The 24,185-nt window shown below is 39.2% G+C and overlaps 1 protein-coding gene across 1 annotated transcript in view; it reads left to right on the top strand.

Annotated features, from left to right (window-relative positions):
• RNGTT (RNA guanylyltransferase and 5'-phosphatase) overlaps positions 1-24,185 on the top strand; it is a 184,984-nt gene that overhangs the window by 128,450 nt on the left and 32,349 nt on the right. The window contains exon 14 of the mRNA XM_035321474.1: positions 23,871-23,937. Within this exon, the coding sequence (XP_035177365.1) occupies positions 23,871-23,937 (67 nt within the window). The remainder of the gene's footprint in view (positions 1-23,870; positions 23,938-24,185) is intronic.

The raw sequence follows: 24,185 nt of genomic DNA on the forward strand, positions 1-24,185 counted from the left end.
GGAGGAGTGCAGGTTTGAATATATTAACTGCATTTATGAATGTACTGTTGGTAAAGCAAGTGTGTGCTTCAAAATTGCCTCCTTTTGCTCGAATGTGAGAGTTGCAAATGAAAGTAAATGAGTAATTTGTTTAGCTGTTATCTTCAGGCATTCAGCTGTTACCACAACAGGTCTTGCTAGGCCTGAACAAATTTAGGGGTAGGGCTATGCAATCTGACTGAGAGAGAATGCTGTGTGTAGAAAGAAAGGTGGCAGTATGGGAAGGGGAAGCCCAAATATGACTGTGGTAGAAATATGCACTTGTAGTTGTCACCTTTGGCGTTGCGATGGAAACCACAAAAGCATCTTGATTTTACCTAGGTACTTCAGGTTTACTATGCTCTTAAGTATTTATGTTATGCTGCTGTGAGGGTATTTGAAATCTTTCTGTAAGGCTTCAGTTTTTTAAAACAATTTTCAAAGTAAGTCTTCGAATCTAACCTGTATTTATACGCTGGCATACTGAACATAATGTTGTACCTTCCACAACTAATATGCAAGATGCTCTTGGAATTTCAAATGTTGCATTTCAAAAATGAACTCAGCCTCATCTTTTTATATGTTGAAGTGGCAGCCTTGGGGCAATCTCCATCTGTCAGATAATTATTCTACTTTAGCTACTCATTTCTCCAGATTTTTAAAAGCTTTGCCTCATATCATCCTAAAATTATCTATACGCTTGCTAAATGGAATGTAAATGTAGCTTTGTGTGTTTTATATACCCTGTTCCTTTTTCCTGAACTTGCTGCTTTCTTAAAGTAGTCTTTCCAGTTGCTTGCATCAGCTATCATAACAATTATCCGTTCTGTTTAAGATGTGTTTCTATCTGTAAACGAGATCAAGAAAAGCTCCCAAATACCACATGCCTCTAAAATTTGCTTATTTCACATATCCTCAGTACTCTGTCTTATTTTACATTTGGGTTTGAATTTTATTCTGAAGTTTGTATTCAGCTGTGTGACTTAGACTTCTTTCTACTTGTGAATGGGAAAGAACTGGTTAGAAAATGGAGGCCTGATGCCATCCCTAGCTGAACAACTGTAAGAGATGGTTAAAAAAAAAAAAAGGCAGGCAGTAGAGATATAATCTTGGTCGTCAGGGTAGCTGGCTTTGGCTTTTTCGGGGAGCATATAGGTAGTATCCAATGAGTATCCCATGGCAGGTTACCCCACAACACAGAATGGCCCAGGAGAAGTGACTGATCTTCAAGGACAGCCTCTTCAAAATTCACCCCAAAAATACCTATGCAAATTTATGGAAGAAGTAAACAATAACAGGCATCTATGAAGGACATAAAAATTGTTTGGGTATAGAGGGAATGAATTACAAATGCTAAAACTCAACTGGATTTGAGGTACGTGAAGGACTACTGTAGGTACCTCTGTGATGAAGAGACAACTGAAGAAGATAGTGAGCTGCTGATGCAGTGGGAGACATAGTGGCAAAAGATAAAAGAGCTGAGGTATTCGGTGTCATCTTTGCTTTGGTCTTGACTGGTGAGGTCTGCTGTCAGGCCCGTGAGGTTCCTGAACCACACGGCAGTGCCCAGGGAAATGAATTACTACACAAAGGTGAGGAAGTTCGATTTAGGGACTATTTAAGCAAAGGGAGCATATATATGTACATTCATGGAACCAACAAGCAGATGGCCTGTGTTTTGTCATTTTTAATGGCTGTTGTGAAGCAAATTCTTCTGAAAGTCGCGTCCATGCGCAAAAAGGGTAAGTCAATGACTGGGAACAGCCAGCATGGTTTCACCAAGAGCATACCCTGTTTGACTAACTAACAGACTAACTCTGTGAACAACGCAAAAATAGTGAAAGCTGTCTTAACTTTAGCAAGGCCTTCAGTAAGTCTTCCATAGTATCCTTGTAGCTCAGTTAGTGAGGCATGGTCTGGATTAAGTGGGCTACGAGGAGGAAAAATGCCGGGACTGCCAATCTCAAAGAGCGATGGTCAGTAAAGCCCAGCGGGAGGCCAGCTCTGAATAGTGTTCCTCAGTAGACAATAGTGAGGCTGAGTATATTAAAAGCTTCATTAGCAACCTGGCTGTTGAGATAAAGTGCACTGTCAGAGTGCTGATGAATGACACTGAACTGTGGGGGAGTAGTGGCAGACATGCAGAGGACAGGACTGCTATTCAGAAGGACCTCAGGAGGCTGGAGAAACGAGCTGAACTTCCTGAAGACTCATGAAATTCAAATAGGTAAATGCAGCGCGTTTCACCTGGAGCAGCTGATTGGAACAGTCAGCCTGGAGATTGCCTTGCTGCAGGGTGGCTCTTGTAGAAAACAAACTCAGGGGCCTGGAGGTCAAAGTTTTTTAATCACTCAGTAGTTTGCTCTGGTGGCAAAGATGGACAGCTGATAACTGGACCGCACATGGAAGGAAGAGATCCTTGCCTCTATTCAGCGATTGTGAGACGACGTCTGGAGTATTACGACCAGTTGTGGGCCCCCCACTCTGACAAAAACACTGATGTGCGGGAGCACAGGGCCACCAAGACAGTGAGGGCATTGGAGAACACAGCATACAAAGGGAGCCTTGGAGAACTGGGTTTGTTCAGGCAGGAGAAGAGGAAGACAGGTAATGTTTCATTGCTGTTTTCTACTACCCAACAGAAGGGTATAGGTAAGATCGAGCCAGGCTGCACTGAGATATATGTTGAAAGAATGAAAAATAAGATAAATTAGAAGGACAGGAGGAGAAATTATGTGAGAAAGGTCAAACACTGTAGTAGGTTGGCAAGTCGTGGAGGCTCCATCTTTGGAGATACTTGGAGGTTGACTGGATATGGTTGTGAACAGCCTGATACAACTTGGAAGTGGGCCCGGTCTTGGGCACGAGGCAGATGACCTGCAGGGGGCCTTTTCAATCAGAATCATTCTGTGATTATCTGCAGATCATAAGTTAAACGTTTTGCAAATAATAGTGAAATGTTACACATTGAACTAACAAATGCTTTAAAATGTTGTTTTTCTTTCTTCATGCTTTCTTTACTGTATTATAGAGATTTTTCAAAAGGCTTACTGTACCTGCATTTAATTTACTAATTGTGGGATCGGCTTTTTAGAGAAGATACTTAAGTTGCATAGTAAAATAACATATTTTATATAGGGAGGAATTTGACATTGTTCTTCATTATAGGCTGTAAGGGTTTTGCTAGATGAATAATGTAAAGACTGTCTAATGTAGATGGGGGAAATGTTCATCTTCCTTTTGCTAGAGTTTGAGCAATAGATATAGTTCTGTCAGACTTACTGAAGTACATTTGTGAACATATTTTTCTTTTGCACCAATATAAATTTACTCTTTTAGTTATAGGAGTTAGTTTTTTGAACATGCTGTTCAAAGTGTTTTTTTATTCTGGATTTTATATGGTGGTATGAGCTTCTTTGAATTGTGTTTTTGCACATAGTAACTATGTGATCTTCTACAGACAAGGAGTTCTTGTTATATTTTGTGAGTATGCCATAAATGAAAACTTATTTCGGAAAGTTTTTCCCGTTATGAATTACCTGAAGTATTAACATTCAATTGTTTTTGTTTGTTTTGCTTAATTAGAAATTTTTATTGTCTGTTTTCTTGAGTTTACAAATTGGTACATTTAGAAACACTCGTGGAAAAGAGTATTAGCACAGAATTATTACAGCTCTCTAATGTAAGAAATCTAAGTGTTTTTTCCATAGTATGCAAAGCTAAAGAAACATATATTTAAGGAAAAAACTTAGCTCAGTTGACTTCCTTGCACACTGGTGTATTTCAAAGAATAAAGCAAACTCAGAGGAAAAAAAAAGGTTATCATTGGACAAACAGACCAGACAGCGAAAGATACTGCATGTGTTTTTGTACTCTTCATCAGTCTTACTCCAAACATTTTATTATTTAATTTTCTGATAATACCAAACTCACAAATCATAAAAGACCCGATACAAGTACTAAATAATGAATATATGAAAGGTAATACATGACAGTCATAATTCCAAGAGTACAATTCAGTTTGCTTTGATACCATCAAAAACGTTCTGAAATTGGTTTAGAAAATAGAAGCCCAGGATTTTGTGTCTGACTGCATTCACAAGTACTTTGGAGTCAGCAAAAACACGTCAACAAAATAAATGACCCTGATACAGGTTGTTTGCATTTCTGCCAGGCTGGTGTTATCAATATGGTGTGCATGCAACAGTGCTGTTCTAGAACAGTGGCAGATTATCAGCGTTTTCACCTTCTCTGCTTGATAGCCAAGAAAAACTCCCGGTACATCCGCTTATCTTAAAACCTCAGAGACACTGCAAAAGAAACCTACATAATTATTTTTTAGCATAATTATACAGTGCCTCTCGTTTTGTAGGGATTCAACTTGGGATGATTGATTACAAAAAAAAAAATATCAGTCTATTATGAGTTTGTTAAAATTAACATTTAAGGGACATTTGCATTCTGAGGAAATAAAAGGTATTTTTAATATCTGTTACTGTAATGACTTAGGATCCGCCATAGATTTGGTAATTCACACATGCCATCTTTTTGGCAAACGCCCAGCTTGTAGGTTTTTTTTTGTGGGAGAAGATGCTTATCCTGTCGTAGAAATGCATTAAAGTCAGTGAGACCATAGGTACACGTATCTGTCTGTGGGAGATCCATTTGCATAATCAAGGCCTGATGATTCAGTGGTAATGAAAAACCCGTCTTGTTATTTATCTAAGCAGCAAGGAAAAGAACAGTAACTGCTGGGTGTGGAGCTGGTGTGCGTTTGCACTTTGACGGGGGATGCCTGGTGCTTTGCAAAAAGTCAGAGCTGCTCAGTGGAGATTTGGTTCCATCTGACAATAGTTAAAAGCATGTTATTCTACTACAGGATCTTACAAAGGCCAAAATTCATATTTTTTTTCATACTTTTTATACTTGTTTGCTTTTTACCAGGTGGTCTTTTGACAGCAATTGTGAAGTACAAGCATGGCTTTGTACTGAACTCTATTTTGAAATCAACATCAATGCTTTTATCTTAAGCACATGGACGATGCGTTCCCCCATAGGACCTACTTTGTTTTTAGCGTCATTGTATATGTGAGAAATAAGCCTTCATTTTAATTTTGAAGCCCAAATTTCTGGTGTTATAAGTTGCTTCAGCTTCACATGAAATGAATCATGTTTTTTTATTTATAAATATATGTGCCTCTGTGTGTGTATGTGTGTATACACAAACAGGTGACAGCTGCTTCTTTGTGTTGTAAAATAAAAACACAAACAAAAAAGTAAGAGAATTCCCTTGGCTGTTATGAATCAAAACAAAACTCTCTTTTCCATATGTAACTATGAGGAGGAAACTGTCCTCCTTTCTTCATATTTTTTGATATTTTTTTTTGTAAATCCATTTTATCAATGGACTTTGGTCTTTCCAGTTCCTAGCTCTTCTCATATATTTCTGTACCGGACATTCTTGACTTATTTTGGTGGTTATTCCTTCTTACACAGTGTGGTTTTCAAGGCCATGGTATCATTGTTTTAGGCCAGATAACCAACCTGTTCTGCACCTGTACTCTGGCAACCAGTGTTCCATCACTGGCTTTTCAGTGGTAAAAAAAAGTTGTATATGACTTCACAGAGAAACAGATGGTGGTATGCTGCTCTGCTTTCTATAAGCTAGATCAACTTAATTATCTAACCATAAAATTTAGATATGTGGAGATGCAAAAGCATGTGAAGTACTGGGGACTGTAAAGACATTTCTGATGTCTAATGTGAAGATGAAAAGCATCCTCATTCATATGCTAGTCATCATGTCTACTGCTGACAGACCTCCTGCTCTCTGAGATAGGACAGTCAGAAGTCTCAGGTGGTACGTAGTTCTAACAAGGCAGCTCTTACATTCTCCCAGAGGAACTGAAGTTACTTTTATCAGTTTTTAAGATCAGGGAAAGTGAAGTCCAAAATGAAGAGAAAACCCATTCAGGGAAGCATGGTATATTAATAAGGAAATTAAAAAAATATATATCTTAGTCCTCAGCTGTACCCAGCAGATGGCATTTTTCCCCCTTGTAACTACTAAATATTTTCAAAGCTATAATCTTTGGATATTTTCATACTTAAAAATAGTCTTTTTTCACAAAATATTGAAGGATTGCACTGTGGGCAAATACTTATAAATGGATTATAAATGAAATATAATGTGTATACCTCTAATTATAGGGGAGAGAAAATTGGAATGAGGAGAGTGCAACAGCATAGTGAACTTGATTGGGTTTTTCCCCCTCAAGTCTGCATATCAAATCGTCGCCTCCACTTACTTGGTGAATGTTAAAGAATCAAATCTCAAATACTCAGATTTTTATTTTTTTTTATTAAGGAGTGCAAAATTCTGCTAAAAATTAGATATTCAAATGTAGGAGATCAGTGGATCTGGGGAGCAGAGCAGAACAGATAAACTCAGAAGTGAATTAGATGTCCCATGCTGAAGGCTCTGAACTAATCTCCCTTTCAGAAGGAAAAATTCATTATGGGCATGATTAACCCTTCTCAACTAATAGAATAATAATATGTATTGCTTCTTAATTTATCGTGACAAGGAGCTGTACACAGTTCTGATTCAGAACTCACTGTTCTTTCCACTCTCATTCAAGAAGAGAAGCAGAAATGATCAAACCACACCGACCAAGATGTTTGTACTCGAAGTTCTGCACAGCACTCCCTTCAATAAGTCTCCACCCATTACCTGAGTGTTTAAAAAATGTTTTGGAAGATGAGTTGTGTATCAGCTTAAATTAGATTGATTTTTGGTTTTAGAAGAGAAAATGGTAAGACACGCAAGTACTTTCATCAAGTTGAGATAGATCATAAATAGCAGCAGAAGTAATACGCTTCTTTCAGTTATTGGAATTATATCATGAAAATAAATGATTAAAACTGAGCATTTTCATTTTTAATCATTCTTATAATAGGATATGATGAATGTTTCCTCACACTAATTTCTGTTTCTATCTTAGTATTTATTTTACATTAAAATTCTTAAAATGTTTTTCATGTATCCTATACCTCTTGTTTCTCTTTGTAATATTCACAGACATATGCTACAGAGGAATTTTCCAAATGTCTCCTGAAGACAGTATCTTGCTTTTTTTGGAGATAAAATTAAGGCTCTTTGATATTATTTGGCTGGTGAATTTTTGTGGCTTGGTAGAGCCTGTGTAGGCAAGAGGCCTACCTGTGCCCAGTCTGCGGCAAGATGAGCGTCCAGCACTTTACTCTTGTAAAATGCTATCATTTGAATAAAAATAAATTGGTACAGGCTATGCCAGGCTTCAGAGATACGGGATGAATTACTTAAAAACCTACTTAAATACCTCAAGGTAGTTTACTTGACAAGCTTAAGGAACAGGATTGAGGCCTAACCACTGTAGAAAAGCCTTTCTTTTAAGGATCTAGAATGGAAATTATACATTGTTCTGTTGCTTTTCATTGTGTAAACTGAGAGTCATTCTTTTCCCAAAGGATTTTATATAGCGTTTGCTCCAAATGTTTCATCTTGTCACTGAAACCTATGTTATGAAATGGATGATTCCTTTAAGCAAAATTCAATACAGAAAAATCCACAACATAAAAATACTATAGATGCAAACTTTGCAGAGTCCCTTTTTGCTGCAGTTTTTTATGATGTAACAGTACAATCTAATTATGTACTTTTGTTTAATGCAGAGAATATATCTCTGTGATAGCTCTGCCTAAAGTATTGCTTTGTTTCACTAGATGTGAATGGTATAAACTTTTTGCAAGGCATGAAGTGCATGCATAGAGGATTTTTGTTAGTGCCATGGGTTAACCCAGCAGACAGCTCAGCACCACGCAGCCATTCACTCACTCCCCCCCCACCAGTGGGATGGGGGAGAAAAAAAAAAAGGTAAAAGTCATGGACTGAGATAAAGACAGCTTAATGGGCAGAAGAGGAAGGGAAAATAATAATGATAATAATATATGTATCTGAAACAAGTGATGCACAATGCAGTTTCTCACCACCACCCAACCACCCACCTACTGATTCCCATCCCTGAGCAGCGCTCCCCCCTGGCCAGCCCTCCTAGTATTAGTGTTCAGCGTGGTGTCACCTGGTGTGGGACATCCCTTTGGCCAGCTGTCCTGGTTGTGTCCCCTCCCAGCTCCTGGTGCACCCCCAGCCTCCTTGCTGGCAGGGTGCCATGAGAAGCAGAAAAAGCCTTGACTTAGGTTAGAAAACTGGAGATGAATATGACAAAAGGGCAAGAATAGTATGACCACTTAAAGTTAATTCTTATGCTGTAATAGCTCCAGGGTCACAAAGCTGTTTTGCTTTAACTTAAAATGGGAGAGATGGAAACAACTTTAGACTTCTTTTGCTTGCTTTTACATTGCGTGGGTTTCTCAAGCTCTAAAATGGGAAGAGAAGTTAGCAAGTTTTTTTGTATGTTTGTTTGACAAATCTTCATCCTGAATTTAATTGCCAAGGAGTCCTGCAAAAATACAGGAGTTAGGGAATGTATTAGTGAGAAAGGATGTGCTGGGGGAGTAATTGGACTGGGGACACCTTCAAGTTGTTTATTCTAGAAAGCTTTCATATTCATCCTCATTTTTAAAAGATTCATTTAAAATACTTGTATTTACTATTTCATACCAACCTTTTTACTGGTAGCCACAAGCTTTTTGTACTTAAAAAACAAAAACAACATGAATTCTGAGGTTCTGTAGAATAAGCATAGGAGCCTTCTATATAAGGAGACACCACTGACAAAACTATTTCAAACTTATTCAACAGTGGGTTATATTTAAAACAGGCAAGTGGAGAAAGGATAAGCTGTATTGAGGAGAATAACCATAGTTTCAACTGCAGTGAAAACTGAGACTAGCTTGGATCTACAGAACTGGCTGGAGTATTGGGACAATTGCAGAAAATCTGTTTGTGCCATGTATGCAAGCTTGAGAAAGTTGGGCAAGAGAGAATTTTGCAACTCACTCAAACTCCCAGTATGAGGTTGCACCCTCTTTCCTCATTCAGACATCGTTATGCTGGGTGTCTTCAGAACATTTTAATGAACAGGAATTCCCTTGCTTCCTGCATTCTGGTCCTGAGGATAACAATTCTCTTTTCCTTCCTTTTCATTTTCAAATTTCAAATAACGGTAATTGCCTTCTATCATTGCCCTGAGTGACTTATGTTCGAATGAAGTGACTGTTTGCTGTCCAGTAATGAATTTTCCTGGCCATAATAACAAGGTGGTGTTGGAAGTAGCTTCAAAGAAGAGAATGGCCTATTTAATTTTCAAATAGGTAAAGAATTTTTCTGAAAGAACAATTAAAACTTGATTTCAAGGCATTTAAACTAATTCTTGTCTGACAGATGTTCTTTTACTGGTTCAAGAAAATAAGTGTGTGCTCATAAAGTAAACCTAGAGTTAGTTTTTCTTCACATCTTATGTCAGTCACGGATGAGTTCCTGTGCAAGTGCTGGACGTGAAAAATTAAAGTGATATTCTGAGTGTGAAATTAAGTATGTTGGACAAAAAATGTAGAATTGTAGGTAATATCAAAGTAATGCCATTGCCACTGGTCTCTGTGTTTAAAACATAGCAGAGAAGTGTTAAAGTTACAGCCTAGCATTCCAAAGAAGTGGAATTCCTCCAAAGTGAGTCGACCTCAGGGCAGTGTGTTACTTGTGCTGGAACAGGCAGATCCAGCGAACAGACTTGTAGTAACTGGATAAAGGGAATAAGTCCTGAATTTCATTTCTCCTGGGAAATGAGGTTGTAAAAGTAGACACTTTGTTGTTGGGTGTCCTACCTGTTATAGAACTTGACAGCAGAGATGAGTTAAAATGTGTTTCCCATAATCTGTTATGGGCATATGTGCTCTACAAGTTTCCTATTTTCCATCTTTTTTTTTTTTTTTTTTTTCTGTGATGCTGTTGCCATATACACACAGTCAATTTTGTGTTACTGCTGAAATTTTAGTCATTCTTCTTTCCTCCTCTCACCCCCATTTGCATGCGAGTCTTCTGGTTTTGCAGTACAAGTGATTATTTTTTATTTATTTATTCTCAGTCCTTATTCCATACTGATTAAAGTCCTGGATAAAATGCACAGGATGTCCACAAAATAACTGAAATTACATTCGTGTATACTGATTTATATGTTTCTCTTGCTGATGGTCTGAAGATGGAGGTAAGACTGGGTATATAGGAAGAGTTAATAGCTTTTATTATGCTGATATGTTTGAAAAATAGCCAGATTTTGAGACATCAAAGCTTTTCTTCAGACTTGAAAATTTGCATGCTCTGTTCCTTGTTCTTTCCAGCTATATCAGTTAGTCTTCCTAGAGACTGTGTCTTACCTTAACTCAGACCTGAATTAAGGTCATTGTTCATTTATAATGAAGGAATTTTTTTTTTATTTTCTGCAGTATTTTGCAGTTAACTGTATTACCTAAAAAGGTTTTCTATCCATACAAGTAGCTTATAGTCCTGCCTTGAGTATCATCTACTTGGAAAATCAAAGCACACTGAGGAATGCTGCACTGGTCTTCCAGCAGGCCTTTTTTTTTTTTTTTTCTGGCAAGGATAAAATATAGTCCAAAAGGACATGCAAAATTGCTTGCAGTAAAAATGATGTCTTGGAGGAAGAAAAAAAAAAAAAAAGCACCCTCCTTTACTGTACATTTGTTAATTAATATCTTAATGATTTATGTTACATAAATCTTCTCAGCTATAGATGAAAGAAGAGATGGGTCATCATCCTGATGGTAGCTAAATCACTAGTTATCAGCCAGGGACTGGAAGTAACTAATTTTTTGTCCTGTGCAGTTAGCATTTAGTCATAATTGCTCTTTCACTTGTGCCCTACATAATAAAATTCATAATTCAGGACAGTAAATGAAAAGATGCTCTCTTTCTGTAATAATACAGCACTTTTTATGAAGAATTCAATCATTTTTTCTTAGTGCTTATAAGAAAGATATATTTCTACAAGTTGCTCATCACCCAGCCCTCAGCTTCCTTGACTTTTTAGAGAACATGTCACACGTAGGTTAATCATTTTCAGTAAAATAGATTTTTTAAAAAGGCCTTGAAGTGGAACTGTCTGGGAATACTGATAGTACACAAAATGCTTACAAACTGTCTGTATTAGACCAGAAGCTCTGTAGAAGTATCTGCCTCTTACGTGCTTTCTTTACTTTGATTGTATCTTCTTCCTATGTTCATCTTCGTTGTAAATTTGCTGAAATAAGCAAAAACATGTTTAAAGGTTGCTTTTGACTCTTCATCTCTATCTGCTGTGTAGGGATTTTGACTGATTTACCGTTGTTTGCCACTTCATCTAGAAATATAAAATGACAATGTGTGTGGTGGGAAGAGGGCCTTGGAGACGGCCTGTTAGGGCCTGCGTCTTCTCTCACAAGGCATCCACTTACACACACGCTTTGGCTGCGAGGAGAAGGCGGTGCTGTGTCCTGGTGGGTCTGGTGGTGCTGGGGTGGGGAGCTCAGACGTGACTGTACCTCAGGTGCCTGGGAAGAAGGGAGCCTAGCTCACGCCACATGGGTTTTTAGTAGCTGAGCTGCCTCCGACTTAAATTTCTGTGGAGAAGGGGGGTCCCCAGGAGAAGCTGGAAGAGCACTGTTAACCCAGGAGCTGTCGCAGTGAAGCCAGCGCTGTGTGTGGAGCAGAGGCATCTCAGGAGGTTTCCTGTTCCTAATCCTCTGGCTGGCAGCCCTCCCTTCCCTACCATGGTCCAAGCTGCCATCTTCCCCCTGCATTCCCACTCCCATCTGGGCGCTCCACGGGAAGCGCGCCTCGCCTCTGCATTTGGGAATGATGGGATAAAAGGTGCTAAAGATTGGAGAAAGGAGAAGTACACAAAACGTGCTGGAGGGATGTAGGCCTCTTAAAAAGCAAAACAAAACCAAGGGGCAGTGGGTTAGGGGAGTTGCTGACAGTTAAAGTCAGAAGTAAAAGAAGAAATGGAGAGATGGGGGACAGGAGGAGATCTGACGCTCGTGAAGTGAGGCAGAGCGCTGATAGCAGAGCAGTGGTTTCCCTTACAGAGAAAGCAGCCTCAGAGGGAAGGGTACCGATTTTTGAGCGGGGTAATACAGCAGAAGGACAGGGCAGCTTTGCGGTGATGCCTTCTAGATCACAGGTGCAAGCTGAGTATTGCAGTACTGGTAGCTGCTGTTACAGAGGTAATAGTCCTTTCTTGTGTCACAGCCAGGACAACACTTCAGCTGTGCTTCTTTATAACTTGGGAATGCTGAATGAAATATTCGTATCAGAAGAATTTCTGTAATAGAGGGGGAGTTCATAAACTCATATAATGAATATGTGGTGGGACTTTATAGTGAACAAGGGAGCTTAAACTTACACCTTCCATGCAGTTTCAGATGTGAGAGGGAAGCATTCAGCAGAGTTCCCGACAGCCTTCCCACCTTCTTTTGGGTGGTAGGTATGTTCATAACATATGGGATTTTCTGCACGCTGCCAGTAGCACTTGTGCCTAGGTAGATGGGGGCTGTGTGCGTATCACACCCACTTCTAAACAAAGAATTCTTTGTTCCTCTTGTGCTTCTCTTTGGGATTGTGGTCTGCAAAGTCCCGCTTGAACTTGTACCTAAATGGTTTGTAGATTTTATTTCAGTCATTTCTGTGGTTGGGCATGATTGATTAATAAAGTATTTTGAATAAATCATTAGAGTGATGAGGGGAAACAGGAAGAAAAAGAAATCACTTAGACTGGTCTGGCAATCCACATTTGTGATGCCTTCCCCTGGAGCATCTTTAGTAGGAAGGTGGGAATTCTCATAATACTGATGTCCGTGTAGACAAATGATTTTTGTTCTTCGCTGATTTCTTAAAGAGAAGCTGTCAGCATTCTAGATGATTTTATTACACATCCACGTGTTCAGTCCCTGCTACTCTTGCACACCAAGACAGTGTCAATGAGCTCCCATCTAATGATGTCTTGTGATTAAGTATTTATCGGGTTTGAATTCTCCCTCATTTGGCATAATTCAATTACTTCTTGCTCTTTTCTTCTGAAAAATGAAATACAGATCACCTGATCAATCTCTGTTTTGCACTGCGTTATCAAAAAGATACTGCTGCCAACTAACTTATTTAGGATACCTTATGCTTTGAGTTAGACTGGCTTACAATTTGTTTTCTGACAAACTTTAGCATCCATAATCCATCAACTTGATATATGATAGTCACCTCCCTGCGATATGGAAGTGCCTTTTCCTCATTGCAGTCCTCTCTGTCTTTGACCAACTTGCAGAAAATTCTGGTTGTTCTACTTGGAAGTGTTAGCTGCCCAAGTCTGGCAGTGTCACAAGGTCATGCCACCACTGGTGCAGCATGCAGGGCAATGGGAAAACCAGGAAACTGTTGGAGCAGCTGCACTGACAAATGAAGGGCAGAGAGGGAGAGATGACAGCCAGATGAGACCAGCCCATCCCAGCTTTCCTGCTGATATTTTGTCATGGTCTTTTCAGCAGTAACACACCCTGTGTTAAATAATGCTGAAATTTCGATTTCCAACTCTGCTCGAATGATTTAGAATAGTTGTGCAGGACATCAGTTTTTATTTTATTTATGAATTAAAAATAGACCAAAGACAAAGAAATGACAAAACCTTACAAGAAAAGAAAGTTCATTGGGTCTCAGAATTGAGCCTTTGAGTGTTTGGAAATAACAGTTCTAGTTGCCAGGCTCACACACATTACAATACATTCCTTAATTAATGCTAATTTAATTCCCTAAGTCATACGTGCAGGAGAACCTCTCTTTCACTGAAGAGGAAAGTAATGTTAAGGTTGTATGGGTGATTGTAAATATGGTATCAGCCTCCTCTCAAAGTGATGAACTTTGCAATCTAGCTGAAGTTGCCTGCCTTTGCTCTGTAACTTGCTTCATCAGCAGACTTTCTCTGTCCACGACTCTTTCACATTACTAATAAATATACTAAACGGTCCGTTACAGAAATTGAATAGTTACTTAGCCTTTGCCAAGATGAAAACCGACTGTTTATTCTGCCTTTCCAGTCCCTTAATCAAGGCTTGATCCATAATAGTAAGTAGCCTTTTCCACATAAAAGTACTTACTGCCTAGTTTTATTATTTTTTTAAAAGTACGTTACTGTGGGAGACTGTAGCAGAAGCCTTTTGGCAGTCTGAATCGATTATGTCAGTGTGGTGCCTCTCCTGTCCCCCCACTCCTTTTTAAGTGCTCTTTCATTAAAATGATCAAAAGAGAAGCAGATGCAGCCACAGTGTGAGAGCAGGGGATGCGCAACCCTCTAAGTAGTGCAGCCACACATGGCCAAGGTGGGCATGCTGAACAATGCTGAGCTAAAGGGCAGGACTCCAAGAAGTTTGCAGAAATTAGCCTATTTAGTTGTTAAAGATTGCTGTTTATTTGTCTGTTTGTTACTGGCAAATCAGACCCTACCTATTTCAAAATGTGGATTTAAGAATCTTGGATATACTACATCTGGGTTTGGTGGTTTATTTCACTTTGATTGTCAAACAGTTACTCCCTGAAATTATCCCCAGAGCTTTTCTTTTAATACCTCTATTTCTGCAGGCCTTTAATTTAGGTAACTTTAAAAAAAAGTTTCTAACTAGGGGTTTATTTTTGTTTTTCAGCAGGAACAAATCATCTAGCTTTCAGCGGTGCCCGTCTTCCTTAGTTGCTCCTTGTATTTCCAGAGGTCAAGTGAATCTCTTGAATTTTTACAGGATTTGTACTTGGATATACTTGAGATTTTGTCACCACTATCTCATTTATTTCTTCATCTTAGTTGATATTAGGAGCCTGATATTCTTAACTAGCTGTGGAGACAATTAAACTGTCTTTATTTTGACTTTGGAATGTCTATAGGCAGATGCCTTATTTTATAAAGATGCCCTATTTTATAAAGCTTAGCGTTATGGTGTCAGTTTTTAAGTTAATTCTGTGTATTGAATCTGCAAGTTTTGTGGGTTTTGTTATTTTAAAAGATGACCAAGCTGAAAGGACCTTATGGGATAACCTAGAAGGTGGATTTACAGAGTACCGGTGAATCCACTGCTGGTTATGTGCCAGCTCTTGTTTTGCAGGATGTGGATAGATGTGGGGAGAGCTGCTGCACAGCCCATGTCAGGAAGTCTTCCAGCAAGTTGGAAATAGTTCCTAACTGCTGTCCTGTATTTCAGTGAGATGAGAGGGATGATACTCAGAAAAGAAAAATGGAGGTTTACTGTCCGAAATAGATTCTAATAGTGAAATCTCTCAGACTATGTAATAATCTCCCAAAGGAAAAGGCAGGCAGCCTCATTTTTCAGATAATTTATGACCAGCCTGGCCAAATTGCTCATTATACTACAGGGAATAATATTGCATTGGTGGAGGAATGGCCATGATTATTTAATGGGTACTTTTTGTTTCTATTTACTTGTCCTTTCTACTCTTTATGGATAACTTATATGTAAATGGAGTCAAAATGCTTCTTTATGTGATTTGCTTGCAAGGCAAAGCCCAGACAAACTTTAAAATGTTATCAGCACCAGGCGTAAATGCAGCAAACAAAAGAAAGTCCTTTTGGAAACATCTGATGGTACGGTGAAATTTTTAAGTACAAGGATGTTTTTTCTGAAAATACCCATCTCTACGAAAGCATTTGTGTATCATCTTTCCCCTCAAAAAAAATAAAATAATAAAATAAAAAATAATTTTAAAAAGCCAAAAACTCAAGCAAATATAATGTTGATTAAACTCTCCTAAGTCAAACTAAACCTTGATACTGGTCAGTTTTATTCTTTTTGATCATGATCCCGAACCACTTACAGACCATTGCCTCAAATACGAGGTCCTTTTGTTTTGCAGTTTGGAGCTCTTTAAACGTCATTTTTATTGGGTTTGGCACATAGCCCTGGTGAGGTTATTCAGTGGCAGCATGTCTTTCAAGGATCAGTTACTTGCTAGATTTCTGCTATCAATACTTGATGACAGACAGTGATTTACTGTAGGGAGTGATGTAATTCAGCGAAGCCTTTCAAGCAGGAAGCATAGGAGCTTTTCCTATGAGGGGCAGTTAGCCTGTAACACTGATTTTTTTGCCCAAGTTGTGTGTGTTTCAGAAAGCAGCATGGGTATTAATAAAGCTAATAGCCTACACTGCTGGAATACCATGGTGGGGAAGGCTGAGGCTGTTGAATTCAGTTCTGTAGCTTGTGCTGTCTGCTGCATTTCCTTCTCCATGAATATTACTTAGAATACAATTTTATGCTAATTGCTGTCACCATTAACTTGGTTTGGGATATTCTGCAAATTCAGAATTCATGGAATGAAATGGTTTTGCTTAAATTACCGTGGGCATTTTATTGCAAAGATGATTTTAACATTGTAAAATTGTTTACAATCTATTTTTTTAACACTTCTATCCACTCCCAAGCTTTTTACTTTCCAAGTTCAAACGCATTTCTTTTGCATCTTTCCTATATAACCAACTCTGCTTAATGGCTCTTTGTAGTCACCTCATATTTTTTTTCAGTACGTGCTCATAATTTGAGGGAAAATGTCCTAAATCAAACGTACAGTCTTTTTGCCGGCTCTTTACCATGATGATTACACTAGAATAGCATATATTTGTCCATCAACGCTTTATTTGTCTTGCATGACTGATGAGTAAAAAAAATGTCATAATATTTCCATTGCCTAAAAAAGCGGTTTGATAAATACACCACGGAATGCAGGGAAAAGCTCTTCCTTATATGTGAAATCCCTGCCTTTCCATTGTCAATATTCTGCACACAAGATTTGTTGCTGAATAAATGTAAACTCTCAATACTTATATTGAGAGCCGTACTCTCAGTAGCACTTTATACTCAAGCAAAATTGAATGCACATTGTTTGCTAACCATATATGCTTGTCAGTTTAAATTCACAAGCTTACCTGTGCATATTTTTAATTGGATCCTTTTGTAAAAACTTCTGTATTTTATAAAACCTAGTTTCATATTTTCACTCTGTTATTGTTACACCAAGCATTGAAACTAATTAATAAAATAATGTTTTTTTCAAGTTGAATAAAGTTAATTCTTGATAGCATCAATTTTTATAATTCCCTTTTTATGGTTTTGTGATTTTTTGTTGCATTTTCTTTGAATTTGATACTCCAAGGAAATACATCATAAGAGCTGAAAAGGAATAGGGAATGATTGACCTGAACAAGAAGCAAACTATAATTGAAATGTTGATGTGGTAGAATACAAATTATGGTTCAGGAGACTAAGAAACTGCTTTTCTTTTGTGGTTAAGGTACTGCAGCACAGTGTGCTGTTGTCCCTAACAGTTTAAGTGAACACAGGATAAATGTAGTATATTCATTGTATTATTAAGAAGACATTAGCAGGATTGTGTGGATATGGCATCCTTTCTGCTGTGCCCTGGTGCTTTATTTGTGCTCTAATCATAGCACCGGAATACTTTGTTTGTATAATGGAATACAAAATTGGTAAAATTACGTATAAAAGTTACTTTTATCTTCAAAGGTATGTGTCAAAGCCATTCAAATAATGTTGGAAAATGTAGTTACTGAACTCGCAAAGGGTCACTTCTGTTCTCAGGGCAGTTGTTCATTTGTGTTTTTAACTTACAACAGTCATTTCTGCCTAAAATGTGAACGTGCATCAGGAGAGATTTTTACGGATAGTTAAAAGCATACATAGAGCGTAACAATGGAATTCTTTGTATGTGCTTATCAGAGAGAAGGTATATTTTAAAATGAATTGTAAAATTGTTCAGGTAATAACTAATATTGATCCCTGTTCCATAGTTACTTTAAGTGTGGAAGTTTAGCATGAGAGCGTGGTCACACTGATTGTCCTAAAATTTTATCTGACTGTCCAATTTATATTTTAAACATTTTTTTTCCCATTCCAGCTTTAATCATTCACTAATGCATATCCAGAGATACTCCTAGCAACAGAGGTATGGCTGTGCCCAAGGGTCAGTAGCACCACTGAGTGTCAGGATTGCTTTTTTAAATTCAGTTTTGCTTCACACCCCGTCCATACTTGGTACGCAACTTCTCAGGAATGACATCTTTTCACCAGCAAACTCAGTGAAGACTACAAATGTCTTTGGGCAGCATGTGCAGGATGAAGTTCTTAGATCAGATCCTCATTCCCATTTAAGCCACATGCGACTGCTTCTGACTGTAAAGTGAAATTAGATCACGAATCTTAATCCTGTTAATCAAAGGAATTGGTATTTCTGTTTAATTGTATCTACGAGGGTGAGATCCCTTCCATGCAGGCACCGAGGGTGTTCCAGGTGTCAGTGCACCGTTTCCATCAACCAGAATGAGCCCTCCCTGTCTGAGCTGAAGTGAATTCGTCCCAGTAACAGAACGGATCAGACGTAGTAGGTGCTGCCCCTTGTCTGTCAGTGATGGCAGTGAATTCCAGCTCTGCCATCACTGGAAGCACAAACAGATACGCGGAGCTGTCAAGCTGAATTTTAGAAGTTTCTGCAGTCCTGAATGCTCTCAAATGCTTGTCTGGTTGTACAATATAACATAACAGTGAAGTCGTGTTAGATCTAGCAGAGCTTTGCTGGCAGCTTGTAGCTCTACCAAAAAAAAAAGGCACATCTAAGCCACTCGTCTGCCATTAGGCTTCTTGGTGGTTGCAAGAGCTAGTGGAAAAGCAGGCACCAGTCAAGGATAAAACCAGCAGTACAGAACCCAGTGCCTGATGTGAAGTATTGAACTATTCATCAGCCATGATGGCTGTCGAGATACATTTTAGGATCGCCTCATACAGATACTGCAAGGATAGGTTGTCATAAGTTCCTGGATTTTGATGAACATTATTGAGGAAAATTAAGGAAGAAGTTGCATTTTCTATTTCAGACGGGTAGTTAATAACTGAAGCATTGCTGTAGGCAGTTCTGCATGCCTCCTGCTGCTTATTTTGTGCAGCTTTTCATCTTGAAAAAACAGATGTCTCAAGCCCATCTGCCTGCTCATTTTTCACTGTTTTCCTGTGGCGTTTCCACCTTCCTAATGCCATTTACCTTACCTCTCCTCAGCCCTTCTACCGTGCACGTTGTGTTTTTTCACTCCGTGCTCTCCGTGTCCCCTCTCCGTGCCTGCCCCCTGTGCTAGAGCTGCGAGTCTCGGCACTGCCTGTGTCCCCCCGCACGATGCTCCACGGGTCTTGCAGCAGAGCAAGCGCAGGAGCTGCTGCCTCGCACAGGAGCAAGTTACCGCGTTCGGCTCACCTGCAGTAACTTGCTCCTGTGAGAGGCAGCGGCTCCTAGCTCCACCCCTGCTCCTGTATTTCTCTGCATGCTCCTTTCTGGAAGCCTTCTCTCACGCTCCGCACAGCAGCACTAGGATCCAGGTAGTCCAGAGGGCATCTCATGGTTGGTTTGGGTATGAACCGGTCAGATTCCAGCAGATTGCCTGAGCAGACTTCCAAGGCAGCCCTTAAAGTATGATGGGGCAGACGCTGGGGTTCACCTCAGCCTCAGGTAGGGTCCTTGAGGCATATCCCCCAACGGTACGTGGAGGAACTGTTTGATGCCTTCACCTCGTGCTACTTAACAGCCGAAGCATTTGTATGGCAGCGAGCTGTGCCTGAGCATTTGCTGAGAATATCTTGAAATAACCACCTTCATCTTAGCAGGTGGCTCCTGGTGAGTTAGCAGAATAGATGTGTGTGGAGAGGCAGAAGTGATCGGGGTTCTTTGAAATGTGCTGTCCTCATAAAGCCCATTGCCAAGGGCCCAAGGGCTCCCGTGGCCAAAGGCAGAGGGAGGTAGGAAGAAGACAACGGTACTGGGACTGCCCCAGCACCCAAACCAAGGTCAGCTGTGCTTGTGAGGGTGAGCTCTGTGGTAAGTCAGCCCTGGCTGCTCCTGTAGCACTAATCTACCAAGCTTTTCCACCCCACAGCTCTGCCCTGACACTTTCCAGTCCAGAGGGCTGCCTCTCCACTCCTTTATATCTCATCACGCTTTTGTTCCAGATTCCCTGGTGTCTCACTCCTCCACCCAGCCCGTAATCCCGTTTTATACGTCTGCATTTACCCCCTCACATCACTGTTGCCACCACTCCTCTGTATCTCTGTGCCCCACCACACCCCCTGCTGCAGTCAGCGTCCCTCGTGGGCACACGAAGCCAGTCTCCTACAGCTGGGGTTTTCAAAACAGCCATGCTTCGGGCCACAGAAGAGGCCAAATCTAGGATTTTGGAGGCAGAAAACAGGTCATTTGGCAGTGACTATATGACAGTGTGTTCTTGGTACTGGAAAGGCCTCTATGACCTTGAATTGATTTTGCCAAAAGTTAGAAACGGTCCTGATATCTTTTCTTTTTTCTGGTGTTGTTATGAAACATGATGAAACGGCCCTGATAGGCATGTCTGGGTGGATGGTTGCTCAATCTGGTATATGGGACAGGAGAACGGGGATTGTAATTTTCTGCATGGACAGCACATCTGAAAGAACCACCGCTGTTTGGAATGATGTTTTGTACATTTGTTCTATTTTATTACTTACCAAAAAAAAAAAAATACAAAAAACAACACTGTTTTGATAATGTATTGAATGGAATATACTGTAATAAAATACGCTGCAATCTGTGAACTAATGTGATTAGTTTAGGCAACTTTGTATATTGCTGCATATTTTAAAGTAAAAGTCCACGTATGTACTGACGTGCCTGCAGACATTTGCTTTTTCGATTATTATTTCTTGTAATTTTAAGGTCATTATTTGAATGTGAAGTTCACGTCTGACAACTGCACTGTGAAACCATCGCCACTGTTTCCTAGGCTGGTACTGATTTCAGCCAATGAAGTCCAGCTGTTGGCAGTGCTGGGCTTGGGTACTGCTGATGTGGTTTGGAGAACAGAACCGTGAAAATGTGGAATTAGATAAGAAACAGCTTTAGTTTTGAGAAGGCATTGGCATAAGAAGACATGTAAGTGTTTATAACCAAACCTGACCACAGCTGGGAAGTCTCCAAAGGCAAATGTTGTCACTTAACTTAAAAGGGTAATGAGTTGAGGGCATTAGGAGAAACATCCATATCAATTCACATATAGTAAAGGTTATGGTGTAAAGTTAATTTTGGCTACTACTAGTACTTTGACTACTTTACTGATGTGAAGTTAACTTTGACGACTACCTTTGACTAGTGCTTTAAGTATGATAGGTGAGATGGTGGCACTTTCTGTGCCATCCTTCTCAATGGCACGTCGTTTTTTTTGATACTGCTACTGGTGGCAGCTGAGGCAGAGGTAGCTCTCCTGCAGGAGCTTGGCTCTTCCCGAGCCTCAGCAGCAGCTCTTGCTGCAGCCTGCATCATCTCCACACTGCTGGGTGAGCTCAGTCTTGGAAATACCAAAATTGTGCTGGTAAGAATGACCCTAAAAGCTTTTATACCAGTCATGAGACTTGGAATTTTTCGGTTGCTCAGGCTCTCTGCGGAGAGGGGGGAATATTTCAGGACATTGAGTTGTGTTCATTTTGGGATGCTTATTTCAACCATGAGTGCTTATGCTATGGAAAGCGGACTGGCTTTGTGGTTATGACTCCGAACTGCAGAACTCAAGAGGAATTGTGAAAACTAAAGAATGTGGCCTTTAATTTAAGAGAGTTACTTGTAACTTTCCCAACATTTCATTGAATTTGAAGTGACTTGCGAATACAGATCAAAAATTTTAAGTGAAACGCATTTCAGCTGAGGTAGTAAAAGGTGAATAAATAGTAATAAGCTTGTACTTCTGTGTCATTATCAGTCATATGAGGAATGCAGTCTTTGCGGTGTGTTTGCTGGCTTTGGATGTACAACAGGGAATAGCACGTTACATAGGGACAGCTATGCTGTATTCAGAAAAGACCAGTTTTAAGGTTCCCTAGCTGTTCATTACCTGTAAATAGAGTCATTTAAAGATGCAAATTTATAGTGATCCTTCATTTCTTTCCAGTAAAGAAAACAACATAAAGATTAACCATGTGAGAATAATCAACGTGTATATCACTTCTCTTTTTTTGGTCCCTTACTAGAAGCGCAGCTGGTGTTGTTTGTTGGCTTGTATTTTTTCTTTGCCTTACAAAAATTGTGTGGTTGTTTTTAAGAATACCTTGTTACATTAAGTTGCTTTTTATGGGTTCTCTTTTTAGGATTTTCTCCAAATCCTTTTTATGGGTTCTCTTTTTAACCTTTTTCACTAATTACTTCACATGTTTCTTTTCATTTAGAAAAACCTTAAATATTTTCTGAATTTCCTTTATACTCCTAGGAGAAGATTTGATCAATACACTGGCTTTTTCAACTCCAGAGACCTGTGTTCTAAATGAATTTAACTTATTGTGAGTGAAAATGAATTTGACATGCTCATCCTGGCTTCTGTATGTCAATACCGCAGAACCACTGCAACACAGTAAAGGTCTTCCAGACCAGGCGCACTAATGGGCAAAGTGAGAAAGTCGCTTACCTGTCCGTGGTATGACGGATCTGCTCTGATCCTTACTAGTCTTTCCTTCCTTTGGGTATTTCCATCAATACCCAGGATATTTTTGTATACAGTATCTAATTACAAAAGGATTTTGAAGATGATACACAGCTTGACACCACGTCTTGCAAACTGCTTTATATACTTGAATGTTTCGACTTTGCCATTTTGCTGAGTTCCACCAATCCCCACTGTTAGTGAAACAGTTTTAAGGTCAAGTATATCAGTTTCAGAACTGGGAAGAATCAAAATCATGCTAAGATGTGTTCATTGTGTGGATTGAAGGTCAAAAGAACAAGTTGCTGTCATCTAAATTTATATATTCTTTTGTTTTTAAAAATAGAGTTGATAATGATGAGAAATTAGTTGAAAATGACAACCAGGTTATATACAGAAAAAAACATGTAGCTCGCTATGAATTAAAGGTATATACATGATATGCATGCCTAAAATACAAATGTTATTAAAAAGAGACACCTTTTGCCTTTGCTTAGCAAGGAAAAATAGCAATTGTCCTGTTTGAACAGCAAAATGATCTCATACACTGTCAGTTGGGCACCTTCCCTCAGTGATGGGCTTGTCTTCCTGTTCTTAGGCGGGGCCTCCTAATGGTCCTCTGGTACTGGGAGTTGGTGTACTAGTAACAGTGACTTGCCCAGTATCTGCAGAAACCAAGCTAACTCCTATTTAGAAGCACCGAGTCAACTTATCCCACGAGTCAACATTCGAGTCAACTTATCCCACCATCCCTCCGAATCTTGGTAGTGCCCATAAGGGCTCCGTAAAGAGTTGAAGAGAATAACTAGCACAAACCAGCTCCAGTGCTCTTTTTATTTAGGAAGCCCTTAGACAACATAGCAGAGATTCTCTGTTACTTCTCTTCTAGTGATGTTTGTATTACTTTGCATGCATTTATTTGTCCTTATCTTTTTTAACTCTTAGGCCTGCTGCTCTGAATGTGTTTATTATTAGTCTGTGCTCTTGCTGTCTCTTTGTCTCTAAGTTCTCCAATAAATAGAGATGGTACATTCCTGCTGTTCTTGTATCTTATTGAGTGGCGTTCATCACAAAGGAGCCTGTGAAATTATTTGGTTGAAGAGCTTCTTCACAGTAAACACAAATTACCAGTGCATATCCATCTTTAATGCGTCCTTCCTTCTTGTACTAGTTCAAGTAGAGTTGCATAATTGTATTTGCAAAGGATGCTCTTGCTTTCATAATGAACTTCAGTAACAACTATTGGAGATGCAAAAATCTTATGGATATAAAGTGATGTCTTAAAAGATTTTTTTTTTTTCATTTTTTTAGGCTACTCACCCAGAATGTTGGTCTTCTTTATGTTGGAAACTTTGACAGACCTTTTGCACAAATTAAGGTACGATGAACAAGTAGGGGGGAAGGGGCCATTTAACTGATTTCACTTCCGTATGTTTTAAGTCTTGATATAGAGTACTTCAAGCGTATTGATACAGTTCCAGCAAGAATAATGAGAATTAGTGCTGTTTTAGTGTTGTTTACCATATTCTGGGTTTGTTTTTAGTTACAACTGCATACTGCGTACTTAACTTGTCAAAGAAGTTTAGTTTTTTCATATCGTCTTTTGATTAATTTTGACTCTGGTTT

This window comes from Oxyura jamaicensis, chromosome 3, assembly GCF_011077185.1.
Source record: "Oxyura jamaicensis isolate SHBP4307 breed ruddy duck chromosome 3, BPBGC_Ojam_1.0, whole genome shotgun sequence".
In the NCBI taxonomy this organism is placed as follows: Eukaryota; Metazoa; Chordata; class Aves; order Anseriformes; family Anatidae; genus Oxyura; species Oxyura jamaicensis.